This window comes from Polypterus senegalus, chromosome 16 (genome assembly GCF_016835505.1).
Source record: "Polypterus senegalus isolate Bchr_013 chromosome 16, ASM1683550v1, whole genome shotgun sequence".
NCBI lineage: Eukaryota > Metazoa > Chordata > Cladistia > Polypteriformes > Polypteridae > Polypterus > Polypterus senegalus.
Window position 1 is genome coordinate 15676864 of NC_053169.1, and position 17156 is coordinate 15694019.

The 17156-nt window shown below is 41.8% G+C and overlaps 1 protein-coding gene across 1 annotated transcript in view; it reads right to left on the reverse strand.

The window, feature by feature from the left end:
• Nucleotides 1-545: 545 nt before the first annotated feature.
• The window catches only part of LOC120516954 (alpha-actinin-2), a 155165-nt gene continuing 138554 nt past the window's right edge, over nt 546-17156 (reverse strand). The window contains exons 18-21 of the mRNA XM_039738993.1: nt 15991-16137; nt 7532-7597; nt 4077-4235; nt 546-1742 (exon numbers count right to left, since the gene is read on the reverse strand). Of these exons, the coding sequence (XP_039594927.1) occupies nt 1584-1742; nt 4077-4235; nt 7532-7597; nt 15991-16137 (531 nt within the window). The 3' untranslated portion in view covers nt 546-1583. The remainder of the gene's footprint in view (nt 1743-4076; nt 4236-7531; nt 7598-15990; nt 16138-17156) is intronic.

The following is a 17156-nucleotide window of genomic DNA, read 5'->3' on the forward strand; positions in this document are numbered from 1 at the left end:
GAGTTTAATTAACAACACAAGTCTGCTTCTCATTAAGAAACTGGTTGGAGTCTGAAGCCCCACTTTAGCTGGTCATCTGTCGGCTCGTTTCACATCTCATTTCTCTTTGGCTGCCATTTAATTAAAGAAACGAATCAAATCACAGAACTAAATTCTTAAAAACAGGGCTACGAAAATGGAGGGGAAAGGAGTTAGAAAAGGGTTAGGGAATGAAAACCTGCAGCCACTGCGGCCCACCAGGACTGGAGCTGGACCACCTCTGTGCTAGGTAGCTCAGTACACTTTAAGGATTTCTATTTCTTCCACACGTTAGAAAACCGTTTCAAATCCCAAAGACCCAATTTCATATGCAAAGAACGCTTCTCAGAATGCAATGACAGCCAAGTAAATGGATCTACACGAACCAGTAAAATGTCACAGAAGGCCCACCCAGTATTTTCAGGGGGTACTCACTGGTGGATCTTCGTTCTTATCCTTGGCTTTATTTGTACTTTTACTGCTACACACAGAAATGTTAATCAGCAAACAGAAACCAACAACAGATATGTAATACAAGATTAACCAATCATTGGATTTATTTGTCATTCAAACACCTGAAGCCATAAAAATGAGCTGCTTATATTACACAGTAAGTTAAACATTTCACACCATTTCAAATTGCTGTGTCTGTATCTCTGTTGTGTTTCGCTCGTCTCATCCGCTGAATCTCCAAGCTGACCTTTTTAAACGTTAAGATTTATGTATCGATTTTGATAAAATGCCTTATAAAGTTCCTTATCTAAAATAAAGCAAGCTCAGCTCATCCTGGAATGGCACCCCTAACTATCGGGGCATCTTCCCAGAATTCAGTGGGAGCTGTCGGCACAAACTCCGGTTCTATTGGAGCCGATCGTTTTTTACTTTTCTATCCTGTACAAAATGAAGGTCCTCTGTTACCCTTGTCTTTTTAGTGTTATGAAAGGACACGAGACTTCGACATGTTTTGGTTGTTTCATGAAGACAGCCTTAAACTTGAATAAATGAGAGGATTCTCACCCACAGAAGAACCGCACTCAGACTTCTTGCGCCATTTAAGTTAACCATCCCAGGCCAGTGGAGCTCTGCCTCCATTAAAATTAACGACTTACGTTAAATCTCTCCCGGGCCGCTCCGAGATGAGCATGAGATTAGCTTGTGCCTTTTTACGGGTTGTCCCTTTCAATCTCTACAGCTTTTCTTAATCACGGCAGGGCTTCATTTTGTTTGGCTGCTGCTATCGAGCGTTTTTGGGGTTTTTTTGGCTTTGATTTCTATTTTTCTGGCATTTTCTGTCATTACCTCTGCTGTTCCTACCTAACTAGCTTCAGGGTGCATTTGGGATTTGCATAAATGAAATTAAATATATTTTGCATCTAAATATGCTCCTAGTGCATCACACGCCATGACTCCTATATTGACTCCCCATGTTAAAATTTTATATTAAACTGTGTTTTTTATTTTATTTTTTTTTCATTCCCTTTCTGAAACAAACTCTCAAACAGTCTTGATCTTGGCAATACCTCTAGTAGAGTATGAGGGGTCAGCTTAGAGGAGCTACATCACATTTACAGATCACTCTCGCCATACAGGGCTGTTGAAAAAGAGCTGTAATCCAAGGCCCCTGGCACTTTTCCTGGGCCGGTGTAAGCGGGCATCCTCGTGATGCAGTACTGGGCCTGCTCTGGAGGCAGCTCTCGACGGAGCTCTTCTGCCAGGATGTAAGGCTGTGGAGACAACAGGACAGTCGTTCATTAACACTGCAGGACAGCCGTTCACAGTCCCCTCATACAGTACAATTGAATGTGTCTGTCTGTCTGAGCTGCTAGACGGCCAATGTAAGCTCAAAGGAAAAGCCCATCTGACACTGTGGGCACCGTATCATTACGGCCATTTAACTAAAGGCAGTGCCTCCAGTGGTATCCACCCACTCAATTCCCTACCCATCTACATGAGACCCCCTCAAGCTGACCAACCGGTCGATTTCATTAATAACTTCTCAACTCTACATAATCTCTACATAATCTGAATGGCACCAAACTGGCAAGAAGGTGGTACTGACAGATGGATGGAGTCAACTCATTTACATTTTATTGAGCTGGCTGACACTTTTACACTCTGTTGTTTTTCCAGCTGGAGCACAGGCAGGAGTAGTAACTCACTCCAGTGGCGGAAGTGGGATTTGATCCCACAACCTCCGGGTTTATGGTCCAAACCCTTAACAACCAGGCCCTACTCTCTGCCTGCCTCAGTTAAAGTGTTAAATTTAGGGCAAGACATGGCCTGAGAGATAAGGAAGGCACTATATAAATAGAGAAAGAGGAATAAATATCAAAGGCACTATATAATATAGTGTACCAAATACCAAACAAATACCAAATGTAATAGACAGACAGATGTTAAAAGTCATATATAACAAATAGATGTAAAACGCACTACATGGAACGATACACAGATAGTTAGATAAAAAAAAGAAATATATAAAAGATAGATAAATACATATAAAATGCACTATATCATAGATAGGAAGAAAAGATGGTTTATATACATTGAGATAGATAAGAAATACACCATATAATAGATAAATATATATTATATAGTGCATTTCAATTTTTATCTAGAAAGAAAAGTTGAAATTTATATGAAGTAATGTGGTTGAATACAGATAAGAAAGGCACTATAAAATAGATAAATAAGTATGAAATGCACAATGTAATAGATACAAAGATGTGAAAGGTCCTACATAACAGGAAGATATGAAAGGTACTATATGATAGATAGATAGATAGATAGATATGAAAGGTACTATATGATAGATAGATAGATAGATGTGAAAGGCACTATATGATAGATAGATAGATAGATAGATGTACTGTATGATAGATAGATAGATAGATGTGAAAGGCACTATATGATAGATAGATAGATAGATAGATAGATAGATAGATAGATAGATAGATAGATAGATGTGAAAGGCACTATATGATAGATAGAAGTACTATATGATAGATAGATAGATAGATGTGAAAGGCACTATATGATAGATAGATAGATAGATAGATATGAAAGGTACTATATGATAGATAGATGAAGTAAATAACAGATAAATCCACTATAAAGTATAATATATTGGTTTCTATACAGTATGATAAAATGATGGATAAACATGGAAGGCACAATATTATAGATGGGGACCAATATGGTTTATAAGCAGATAGATAAAAAAATGAACTTTATAACATGTAATAAATAAGGAGAAAAATGACTGAAATACAGCAGAAGATATATATACTGTAGATGTGAATGGCACTATATAATTAATTGATAGTCTTTTTAATATTTATTTCTCTCTTAAATAGAACCTATCTTCTTATATAATGCCCTACCGTGGCTATCCATTTGTCTGTCCAGGATTTTAAATCACCTGCAGCTTGCAAACCGTTTGACCGATTGACCTGAAATTTGGTACTCATATACTACGTGACCTCTACTATCCGCTGTCAGAGTGATGATTGACCTCCAAGGTTATGTTACTCTTTTTGTTTTTATTTTATTCTATTGTAGAATCAACTCTCAGCAGCTGCCAGCAGGGTGACCGTGTGGCACATGTGTGCAGGCGCCGTCCTCATCCCTACCACCTTCGCCATCACTTCCCCTACTTCTTTATATCTTAAATCATTCTTCAGGTAGATTGAACGTTTAAATGCCAGCTTAAGTGAAAAATTAAGTAAAACATTCTAAGTAATTGCAAAACAAACACTGACATAATCAGTTTTAACGTGAAAAGATGCCGATGAAAGAAGAGAAGAAGCCGGCCGCTAGGGTGGAGAAAAGAAGAGCTGCTTAGGAAGGAGCAAGATGATCAATCTCTGAGCAAATGAATGATAAATGTACAGAGAAAGAAAGAGGGTGAAAACTAGGAATACTCCGGTCCAGAGCAGTGCACCATTAAAGGTATATTACATATGCAGAAGGATGACTTCTACACAGAATAAAGGAGACAGACTGATAGACAGATATGAAATGAAATGACCCAGTCTGTATTTTGTGCGTTTCCTTACCTTATCTCCAGCGAGTATTCTGAACGAAGCTATGACCTGCTCAGCCGTGTCGGTGTCTGCTGTTTCTCTGGTCATGAAGTCAATGAAGGACTGGAAGGACACGATGCCTGATCCATTGGGGTCCACAAGTGTCATTATTCGTGCAAACTCCACCTCACCCTGTCAGCAGACGAGACGGTATAACAGCTTTATGTTTTTTTGTTTTTTTTTTAAGTAAGCTGATTAATGTTGCCTTTCAATATGCTGATCATATATACAGTCAATCTATCTTTTGAATACATTCATTAATATATAAGGTGGTGCATTCCTTTAAAACACTTTGTAAATCAAATGTCGTTTCTTGTTTAAAACTTGATAATATCAATGGTGTAAATGGAGTACTCTGAACCTGATGGTTGTCCATAGCGCAGCACACATTACGTCTGCACAGCAGGCTCCTTGCCTGTTCTTTATTGCGGTATTTTTACTTTGTTCTTTATCTGTAAAAAAGGCACCTAAAGGACCCTCAGACTGCGAGAAAAGGATTCTCCAGTCTGAAGAAACCAAGAGTAGCATAATGTCTGGAGTGAAGCAGATTGGTGGTGGCAGCATTGTGCTGCGGGTTTGTATTTTAGCAGCAGGGACTGGGAAGCTGGACAAGGTTGTGGGAAAGCTGAACGGAGCAAAGTATTGAGAGAGACCTAATGAAAACCTGCCCCAGAGTGCTGTGGACTTCAGACTGGGCTGAACATTCATCTTGCAACAGGACAACGATCCTACGTACAAAGCAACAACAACACAGGAGTGGCTTATGGGCAACTCTGGGAATGTCCTCAAGTGGCCCAGCCAGTGCCCAAATTAGAACCAATGGGACCACCAATGTTCTCCATCCAACATGACAAAGCCTGAGAGGACCAGTGTACAAGAAGAGCAGACAACCCCCAAATCCAGGTGTGCAAAGCTTGTCACGTCATACCAAGAAGACTCCTGGCTGCAATCGCCGTCAAAGGGACTTCAACAAAGGTCTGAATCTTTGTGCTAATGGTTGTGGTATAACAGTAAAAATAAATCACTTTCTAGGGAAGACTTGGGTCACAAAATAAATGTCAAAAATGAACTCCTTGGCTATTAAAACCTCGTCAATGACATATAATATGGCCAAAACATTTCAAGGAGGTGCTAGAAAAATGAAATAAAGGACCCAATCACAACAACCTACCTCTACACTTTCTCACTCTTGTTTTATTTCTTTTATTGTTCGTATAGTTCGTGGATACAGCCGACTTGAACTGCATGGATTTGGCTTAATATTTACAGATTTTATGGACTCTATGTTGACTGGGAATAGCCGAGTCTGTGGATCGCGGGACGAGACCTACGAACATTTCTTTGTACCTGGCGATCTATGACCTCGGGATGATCTGTCTCTGTGATTATATTGGCTATGACCCGATTCATTTTACAGTACTGTACGACTGGGATCTGATCTGATGCTCATACTAACCTGGTTTATGGCTCCGGGGCGATCACGCATGACATTACCAAGCGTTACTGTTTGTGGCTGTGGATTGGAACGTCTAAATCCTGCTACCTCCTCCCGCCCGCTATGCTTTCTGCTGCTTTGCTATCGCCGTTCATCTCATCTGCTCCAAATTGGTTCCGCTATGCTGTGCTGCTTCTCCACTGCTTTTCAGATAAGTATTGCCAAGTATCATGCTAAAATACTCTCATGACAAACTCCTTCTTATTAAACAGTTCGTCCAGAGCAAATGGTCTGATTGGAACATCCTAAAAGACGCCGGTATTTTGCAGCGCCCGAAATATATACATCGCGGGTCAGGTCGCCGCCACCGCCGGGCTGCGAATGAAAAGACAGCCGGCAGCATTTGCTCAGGAATAAGCCTTCCTTCTCATGGCCCTGGAAATACAAGTGTCAGTGTGCCAAATTTACATTGTGTGGAAATAAACCCTGATCACGGCTCTGTGCAAAAAGATGCCTCATTAACTAATATTGCTCTGTTTAACTCGATTTTAAGTGCCTTGAGCATGGGAAAGGCGCTATATAAATAAAATGCATTATTATTTATTATTAAGGCCTCCTTGAAAATCAAACTAACTAGAACCAAAGAGAGGAAGCCTATGCATGTGCTATATAAATGCAAAGAATTATTATTATTATTATTATGATGCATCCAATAAGAGAGAACTTGAAAGTGCAAACACCACCATATTTGTACGCAACTTCCTGTGACGTCAGAAGCACAGCAGCGAGGACAAAGTATAAATCAAGATGGTAAAAAAATAAAACATTTTGAATTCAATTCCGAATGCAAAACAGGCATCAGAATAGGAGCCTATATGTATAAAAACTCAAACAACACAAAATACTGCATTTTTATGAGGTGGCATCACCAGACCTGGGTGGGTGAGACGGAGAACAGGCACTCATGAGTGCCACCATATATGTTCTGTAGGTGCTGAGCCGTTGACTACTCTGAAGAAAAGCATTCTGACCTAAACGTAACACATGCTCCTACAGGGACCTGAAAAGAAGAGGGACATACTCCCCAAAAGTGTGTAACTGCAGACCGCAGTACCTATGAGGTTAGTCACGTAACGCCCCAGCATCACGAAACGCCTTCAATGTCAGTCATGAAGTGCCCATCCCATCAGACTATGGTTAACATTAGGGCCCTGTTACACTGTGGTTAAGATTAGGGTTATCTGACTCAAGGGGGCCATTTTGTGACTGACGTTGTGGGCATTACCTGACGTACGTCATAGGCACTGCAGGCTGCAGTAAGACCCTTCTTTTGCTTCCATCTTGGCTGTTGAATGCAAGATGTGCTGCTGCATTTTGAAGCAGCTGCGGTGGCCTGGTAGCACTAGATGGTTGCAGTAGGCCTGACTTGACAAGACCAACTCCGGGGCCTGACGAGACCTACTCCATCAGATTACCGTCTGATCTTGCCGATGTTATCGAGTTAATCTGCGTGAATGAGAGATGGCTGCAGTGTAGTCAATGAAGAGCATCTGGTGATCGATCTTCCCTTCAATATTTTGATTAACAAAACGTTACCAAGAAATGCACCACTGTGGTAGGTAAGCAAAGGAATACCTGAAAGGTAGGCAGTATCAAAAATAAAGCATGAGCACCTGCTTTGATATTATTTTTTATTCTTAGGAAATGCAATGTCACTTTTATATGTTAGAAAATGTCTATCTATGTTCATCTTTTCTTCTGCCCAATCCTCATTAGACAGGACCTAACCTTCAATGGGATTATGCGCCCACCACACCTTTCACTCACTACGTTTTACAGCAGAACGTTGATTTTGAAGTTAAGTGCACATCCTCAGATATGGGCACTCTCAAGAATGGGCACTCCACAGTGACAGATCTAAACTAAACCTCTCATCTGCCTTGATTTATAAACCAAAAAGGAAAAATAATGCACACATGCTTTGTTTCCATACCAGGTCATAGCCCATGGAGATAAGGCATGCCCTAAAATCATCTGTCTCCATCCCTCCCTTCTTCTTCTGCAGGGGGAGGATGAGAACATAGGGAGGTTGTAGCCACGGAGGCCATGAGGTGTAGGAGGAGAGGTGGAATCCAGGAGTGGCAGAGTTCCCCCATCACAGCAGGTAAAGCATAAGATCCAGAGGGTGAAGAAGAAGAAGAAGAACAAGGAGGCAGTGGCTGGCCCAGGGACAATCAGGACAGGGCGAGGAAATGAAAAAGGAGGGGAAAGATACCAGACAGAGACATACAGAGAAGCAGCCACAGAACATAGACAGGTAAAATAAAGAAAAGAAACACAATTAGCGAGGAAAACTCAGAATTGGTGTACAAAAATGCAGATGCCACATACAGTAAGTAAGTCTACCTGAAATTGGGAACTTGCCATTTGCTTTGTTTCTCACTTGTTATAACAAAGCCATAGCATAGTGAGACAAACTCTTAATTAACACTAATGGCATCCATCGTGCCCGTTACTTAGGTATACACAGGCAGACCCAGAGTGTACTCTACTCCATAACTTGAAGTTAAAACCGGTTTGAAATGAGGACATATTTATCAATCATTTCTGACCAATCATTTCTTAATACACATACTATATGTGGCATTTGCATTGGATGGCACTTAAGCTCACTGCATACATAAGGTGCCAGCTTGAGCTCTACCTGCTGGTCATTTCCAACTTGGCCAAGACTGATGAGACAGGCTTTGAACTCTTCTGGTCGAAGTTTACCTGACTCATCCTGTTTTGAAATGTAACATCATTCACAAACATGCAGCATGTATGAAAACAAAATAAGAACAGGAGTTCGTTAAAAAAAACAACAACATGTAAGTGCCACAATATTTCTCATTGTATATTAGAACTGTTTGTCAGTGTGTTTACAGGGCAGATTTTGCTTCCTTGGCAGCACTAAATGCACACTTGCAGTCCAAGTAAGAATATTCTGGGGAGCACCGATCATTTCTACATAGGGACCCCCCTGTGCTTCTTGAGCCAGTTTCTTTGTTCTTGAAGCCCACTGAACTCTTTACGTGATTTGCACAGTAATAGCAAAAATGTAAAATTCCAGCCTCTAAAGTTTTAAAACACCTCACTTTTTTCAGTTTTTATGAAAATGCACGCAGTTTAATGTCTTAATGTTTCAAGAAATCAAAGCACAGAACAAGTAAACAATGGCAAATAAAAATAAGTCAAGGAATCCTTAAGTGTACAGAATTGTATTCAAATTTTAGATTCATCAAAGTAGCCTGCACCTTTTGCTGATATAACAGCCAAACTGGGGTAACTCTTTTGATTCCGAATGCCAGTCACTCTGTGCCAGTCACCAACTCTGCCTCCAGCAAAAGAACCCGAGACCATCACACTTGGTCCTTCATGTTTGACAGTTGGTGTCACACACTGAGGAACCATCCTGTGACCAACTCAATGGCTTACAAACACCCTGAGTGATGAACCAAAGATTTGGATTCATCGGTCCATGAGACTTTCTTCCAGTCTGCAGTAGTCTCCAGCTGGTATTTCAAGGCCCCATTTTGTCCTTTAAGAAATGGCTCTCTTCCTGCCACTTGCCCGGCCAAACCTGCAGCACAAAGTCCATCCATCCATCATCCAACCCGCTATACCCTAACTACAGGATCACGGGGGGGTCTGCTGGAGCCAATCCCAGCCAACACAGGGCGCAAGGCAGGAAACAAACCTTGGGCAGGGCGCCAGCCCACCGCAGGGCACACACACACCCACACACTAGGGGCAATTTAGAATTGCCAATGTACCTATCCTGCATGTCTTTGGACTGTGGGAGGAAACCCATGCAGACACGGAGAGGACCCGGGAAGCAAACCTGGGTCCCCTAACTGCGAGGCAGCAGTGCTACCCACTGCACCACCGTGCAGCCCAGCACAAAGTCTCCTCTTCACAATAGAAATTGAGACTTGCGTTTGTCGACCTGCACTGTTAGGCTGTTGTGCTATGAGGCACCTGTGATCACACAAGCTGGGGACCGTCAGAAACTCATCTTCTGATTGGCTGGTGACTTTGGTTCTGCCACATCTCCTCCTATCAGAGTTTCTTCCAGTTTCCAATTACCTTTGGATGGTGTAGGACACCACTGGACTGACTCACTGACACTTTGATTTTTTAATGCAGTTTCTCTAAATGGGAGGCCTACACTTCTAAGTGTAATAATGCCCTGTTCTCATTTCATTTGTTAATGCCAGTTTCCTTGTCATTGTCACTGGAATTGTGTCCAAGTAGGACTTTAGAGTGTGTAGTGCTTTAAGACACGCCGAGGGTTTTAAGTAATCGACAGAAGTTGGGACACCTGTGCAAATTGTTTGCTTCAACTCGGAAGGCTTAGATTTGCCTTAATTGCTGCAGGACATCTGGAGGTTGTGATCTGTTAGTTGTTCCCTGTAATATTCTGAAATTTCCTTTTTTTCAGTTTTTGCTAACCTAAACTTTACATTTAAACCTCTGGCAGTTTACCGCTTACCATTTTTTAGATCATTCATTGCATTTCAACTGATTAAATCTAAAGAAAAACTGGAAAAACTGAGGTGTTCTAAAACTACTGACCAATAGCGTAAATGAAATGAGTGGGTAGAGACGTGAGTGACATTTTAGGATTACCATTGTGTGCAGGCAGTGCTGGCCTATACCACTCAACTAAAAACCATGAAGATGTCACTTCAGACCCCACCACCGACTCACTTTATAAAATACTGTATTGTGGAGATTTGGAAACAACTGCACTATTCTTGAGAGAGTGTTCACTATGAAGAGACACTATATAACAACTAGCTGATGCCCGCCGTAGCATACTGCGGTGTAAGAATAGGAACGGAAAACGGTGAGAAAGGAATTCAGAAATCCTTCTTGAAAAGACGCAGTTGTGAATAGGTGTATTGCTGGAGACGACAGATAATGAGTCGACAGATCTAATCTTGGAAATAGCTTGAATTTCAGCTTCACCGCCATAAACTCCAGATGTTGCCATGTATTGATAGTACTCATGAGTTGTTGTGATAACTCGACTTGCGTTGGAAAAAACAACAGGAAGAACGTCTCCAAATCTGTTCCAATGTGATGCAACGAAATCTATTGCCCCATGTCGTAGTGAGAGTGCATTGCGTTTGTCAACCATTTGTGCCAAGAAATAACCCACTGATAGGAACAGGCAGTTGCCAGATCCCGGAATAGAGATGACGTTGTACAAAAACACGTCAACAGAGACGATACTGTGGTTCATTTTGTAACAAAGGCTTGGGAAACAACCGTCGCAGTGTAACAATAATAGCAAGGAGCGAAACCAATGCCAATGGTCGAGAGAGTACCTTCCTGTAGCAGGCTACGGAAAAGACTCCCAGGTGCAGACATGGCCGAAGTGAAAGGTCATGCGGTCAGGCTAGATATCAGGCGGGGACGTGACGCCAATGAGGTCATGAGAGGGGAGTGGGGAACACGGTAGTCCGAAGGAAGAATAGGACTCGAGAAAAGCGGAGTGGGGGTGTACGGGAGGCCGCAGGCAGCGTGGGGAAGGGTTTGGAAGAGGACGAATAGGAATCGAGAAATGTCGTGTGGGCGGGACCGGTTTTGAAGAGGAAGCAGGACGAACCAGAAGAGAAATATATATAAGAGATATTTGGGCCTATATGGTGAAGTGGCATCATGTTCATTATGGCAAGGTGCTACATAAAGTGAAATTGCTCCCTAGTAAGTAAGGTACAGGAATGTAAACCAAGAAAGTGGCAGTTCAGCCCCTGTCACCGAGTCACTAGGAGTGGCTGGCAGATGAATGCTGGGGCAGCGCTCATTATGAAGAGATGTTATATAAAATGACGTTTGTTTAAATGGTTCATTTTGGGCTATATGCTCTAGTAAATAATTACTATGTCCACACTACTACCTTTTCATTTAAAATCACAGACGCTAGTCTCAGTTTTTGCCTTTCGTCCGCAGTATCCTGGTATTTTTAAAACCCTAAAAATGGCAAATTTTGAAAACGCTCTCCAGAGCCTTACACTTCAGAAATCTCCAGCTCGGCATTACCATGTGGTAATGAGTTGTGAAAACACAGACTGTAATCGTACTCGGATTTATCTAATTATGACATAGACCTTCAGCGATTGGATCCTGCTTATTACAACATCTCATTCTCTGATTGGTCCCCCTTCATGGAAGAAGGCCGCATTCTAACAAAGCAGACGCAGAGGAGTTGCTTTCCATGACGCCTGTCGTGTTGCTTCGCTATATGCATCTAAACTGTGATATGTTAAGTCTGAATACTGCAAACATGTACAAAAGTTAAATAACTCACCGGTGGCTACATTTTTGCAATAAATCCTGCGGCCGGTGGCATTACCATCCCTTTGAAGATTTTGTTGCTGAAATGTTCCTGTCCAGTGTTGGCAAATGAGCACACCATACGCTTTTTAATTTTTTTTTAGTGTGGGAAGAAATACAAAAACAATGTAAAAATGCTAGTGTGGGCAACAACAACAACTGCTTGTATAGGCCAAAACCACACAAGGAAGGTCTCAATGGGCTTTAGCAGGCCCTCTCTTTTCTTGACAGCCTTGACCCCCTAAGAAGACAAGAATAAAAAAAAATCTCCTAAAAAAACCTTGAAGGAAAGAAAAACAGAAGAAATCTTGAACAGAGCAATTCAAGAGAAAAACCCCCTTCCAGGTTGGCCATGCAACGGGTGTCAAATAAATGGGGTAAATACGACGCACCTTACAGAACACAAGCGATCCTCTCCACAGAGCTCGATGGCCAACCTGTCATGGCCACCTTAGAAATGCAACACAACAGTACAAACGACTTTGTTCTCGCACAGCATGGAGGGCACCGCAACAACTCTCAAGGCAACATGCAGGAGCAGATTATACCACGTATGTTTAGCGAGTTTTATAGTCTATCTATAAAGAGACAGAAATCATTTTCATGTTTTCAGACATGCGCCTTTGGGAGACGGTTTACGGGCTCAAATAGATGTAGTTACCCACCGAACCAGCGGCTGGCGCTGCCCTCTAACTCTTTTTCCTCTCACCTGGCAGAACAACTGAAGAATCCACACAGCAACATCACTTCTGGTTCCAAACCCCCACGATCCCACCTCTTCACGACGTTACTCCCAGTTCCAGAATGCCATCACTTCCTGCAAACCTAGTGAATATACTGCCTTCATTTCCTTTTCGTCAGTTCCAATTTGAACTCTGTCTGTGAAGACGTCATTTCCTTTGCTTGCGCTATAGTATATGGGGGATCCCCCCAAACCTTTGATGGTGTTTGTGTCCTGACTTTACAAAGTAGAAACACAGTTTTTAAAAGCAAACATAGTAGGGTGGACATGGACTCGGGCATTGGACTGTGAGTCACTGTAAGGGCGGAGTGGTGGCTCTGAGGTTAGGGATCTGCCCTGACAATCGGAAGGTTGCCGGTTCGAATCCCGTAAATGCCAAAAGGGACTCTGCTCTGAGGCCCTTAACGTGCAATTGCTGAGCGCTTTGAGTAGTGAGAAAGGCGCTGTATAAATGTAAAGAATTTATTATTATTATTATTATTAAGACTGCAGGTTCAAGCACCGCCACCACCTTACTGAATAACCTGTAAAGCCGCTTTTCCACTGCATAGTACGGCACGACACGGTTCAGTACAGCTCACCTTGGTTTGGCTCAGTTCGGCTCGGTTTGCGTTTCGACTGCAGTTTAGTACCGCTTTAGAGTGGGCGGGATTATTCACGTGTCGTTAGAGTTGCACCACCTCTACTGCCGTGACACCGTGGAACTTTTACAACAACACGCAGACAACGACAACACTTTAGTTTGATGACGCGCAAGGTTAAGCATCTAAAAAAAGCACATCACTAGCTAACTTTTATCACTGTTGCAAAGCATAAAATGAACTTAACTGCCAGTGTAACATTAAAATGCTGATTCTCTATATTACAGATCTTCCACATTTTGCAAAAAAGTCGCCGCAACAGACCATCTGTTTGGACATTTAACCGTGCTTCAGAGTGGTGGGATGTGATTGTTCCCGGTTTTACAAACACTCAGTGGCTGGAGAACTTTCGAAACTTCCGCGTGTCTGTACCTTTAAAGAAAAGAATAGCCAGTGACGCAGTCATGACGATTTTCTCCAGCCAATCAGTGAGCAGCAGAGTTTACACGTCACATTTTGGTAACGGTTCGGCACGCTTGGAACCTCGGCTGAGGTGGTACTAAAAAAAGGACCAGGTACCAGGTACTGTTCCCAGTGGAAAGCCCCGCAAAAGTGAGCTGAACTGAACCGTGTCGTGCCGTACTATGCAGTGGAAAAGCGGCATAAGAGCGTTTGAGGACAACAATCATTATGTAGAATAGATGTTGTGAAGAATGTCACACGGGAACTGGCATCCCAGCCAGAGCTGAACTATGAACCTTACCCAGCTGAGAAGCCAGTATGAAGAACAGGGGAAGACAATTTATTCAGGTTATTGTCTCCCCCAACGCGCTAGGTGGTAACATCCCTGGGTTACGGTACCTCTGCAGATACCCACAGGGCTCCAGGGGGCACTGTGGGGATTAGTGAGCCCTACTTTCTGGGGTTTCAGCCTTACCCAGAAGTAGTCCCAAGTCAAAATCTCAGGATATCAGAACTACCCCTGGGTTTTACATAAAAGGAGCAGCTGGAGCCAGAGACGGGTGGCGGTGGACGAAGCTTGCCTGGAGGAGTGGTGAAGTGATGGAAGGATTGTGGCGACTTTAATTGGTGTTCTTTGAAGCCATTTGTATAAGGTATTCATGGGATTTAACTTTGAAATAACACTGGAGCTCGAGTCTGTGCCATTGTGACACAAGTTAGGGGTGCAGCAGTGCCACCTGCTGGCCACAGCACAAATGTATATTTAATTTAACGGATAGTCTGTTCGCTTTGGCCCTCTAGTTCAATCCCCCACTTACTCCTCAATTAGTGTAGTGGCGTTCCAGATGGAAGAAATGACACTACAGTTGTGTAAAGGTGTGGACTGACATGACCATAAGCTTACGGAGTAAAAAAGGTAGTTATAAACCAGACGATGAAACAATCTCAGATATCTTCTTTCTTTGAGGAGGTGGGGCACAAAGTGACATTTTACAGTCCTAATAGTTAGAGTAGATGGTGCAAAGAGGTCTTCTCTCTTGGTGGCGTCTACACATCAGCGCAGCGGCTACAGCACTACTTATCTACACTTCTCACATTTCTAAAGCCTATCATCGCAAGACATATCAAATTTCCATTACCCCTCTTTCCTTTCGCAGCTTCTAAAATAATTTGGTAGGGAAAACATAAAATTAAAAAAAAAATATTAGTCATTAAAATGAATAACTTTCCAGTGATTTTTTTCTGTTCATGTGGCACGTCCCTCCTCATAGTTGATCGCTGTTTGACGTGGGACTGAGCAACCTTTGGCTGCAAGGACCACAATGGTCTTCATTACCACCAAACTCCTCCATAAACACGTGTGTTTGTGCTAAAATATTATTAAACAGATACTTCTTGAAAACTCAGCACACATCATAAACTTTAATATTTAATATACATTTTAGGGCATGGAGTCTAACTCTCATGAGATGATGTATTTTTTTCACTGATCGGCCAGTGTAAATTTACTCTGGTTATTCATACAGTTATTCTATCATATTATTCATAATATTATTATTCTTTCAGTTATTATATCCTTCATATAATTATTCTATCATAGTATTCATTATTCATATTATTCTTTCAGTTATTATATCATTCATACAATTTTTCTATCATATATTTCATTATACATATTATTCTTTCAGTTGTTATATCATTCATACAATTTTTCTATCATTTTATTCATATTCATATAATTCATTATTTATATTATTCTTTCAGTTATTATATCATCCATCCATCCATCCATTCTCCAACCCGCAATATCCTAACCACAGGGTCACGGGGGTCTGCTGGAGCCAATCCCAGCCAACACTGGGCACAAGGCAGGAAACAAACCCCGGGCAGGGCGCCAGCCCACCGCAGATATTATATAATTCATACAGTTATTCTATCATATAATTCATTATTCATATTATTCTTTCAGTTATTATATCATGCATACAGTTATTCTATCCTTAGATAATACAACAGACAATACAATTAAAGTGAATTTGGTAGAAACAGGCTCGTACTTTAACATTATAGATGATTCTGTGTTGAGGACTGGCACACTATCTGATGTAAATAAATTACTTTTATATTAAACCATAATTCATAGTAAAACAATATATGGGAGGAAAGACAATATTAATAGGATAAAAAAAAGAATTGCCAGTTTAGAAGCTGAAGGTTTTGATTTTCTGTAACTAAATCAAGCAGCATCACCAGTCTAAAGGCTCAGCCCCCGGATTACTGTACCCTGTCAAAGTGGTTGAAAGAAGCTCGGAATTCATTCATCTGCTCCTGGCTGATGCCCTTGGCATCTCTGGTCAGAATCTGGGTTTCAATTTCATTCATGGTCCTGGCAATGGTGGTGAGCAGGAGTTCCCATCCAACTCGAATGTGCTTCAGAAGTCAATTTGAAAGAAAAAAGAATAAAGAACACGTTAACATAGTGTGGACACCAGGGGTGCGTAAAGCCGTCCTAACCCCGACACAAGAATAAATTTGCAGGTCCCTGCCTTGCAGACAGCCGGGGATCCTGCCCACTACGCCACTTGTGGAAACCAGGAGCGTAAGGATCAAACCTTAGGTATGGTCACCATCTATGATCAGAGAGTATAATGACTAGAGGGAATTAAATCTTCAAAACGCTTTCTATTGTACAGTGGTGTGAAAAACTATTTGCCCCCTTCCTGATTTCTTATTCTTTTGCATGTTTGTCACACAAAATGTTTCTGATCATCAAATACATTTAACCATTAGTCAAGTATAACACAAGTAAACACAAAATGCAGTTTTTAAATGATGGTTTTCATTATTTAGGGAGAAAAAAAATCCAAACCTACATGGCCCTGTGTGAAAAAGTAATTGCCCCCTGAACCTAATAACTGGTTGGGCCACCCTTAGCAGCAATAACTGCAATCAAGCGTTTGCGATAACTTGCAATGAGTCTTTTACGGCGCTCTGGAGGAACTTTGGCCCACTCATCTTTGCAGAATTGTTGTAATTCAGCTTTATTTGAGGGTTTTCTAGCATGAACCGCCTTTTTAAGGCCATGCCATAGCATCTCAATTGGATTCAGGTCAGGACTTTGACTAGGCCACTCCAAAGTCTTCATTTTGTTTTTCTTCAGCCATTCAGAGGTGGATTTGCTGCTGTGTTTTGGGTCATTGTCCTGTTGCAGCACCCAAGATCGCTTCAGCTTGAGTTGACGAACAGATGGCCAGACATTCTCCTTCAGGATTTTTTGGTAGACAGTAGAATTCATGGTTCCATCTATCACAGCAAGCCTTCCAGGTCCTGAAGCAGCAAAACAACCCCAGACCATCACACTACAACCACCATATTTTACTGTTGGTATGATGTTCTTTTTCTGAAATGCTGTGTTCCTTTTACGCCAGATGTAACGGGACATTTGCCTT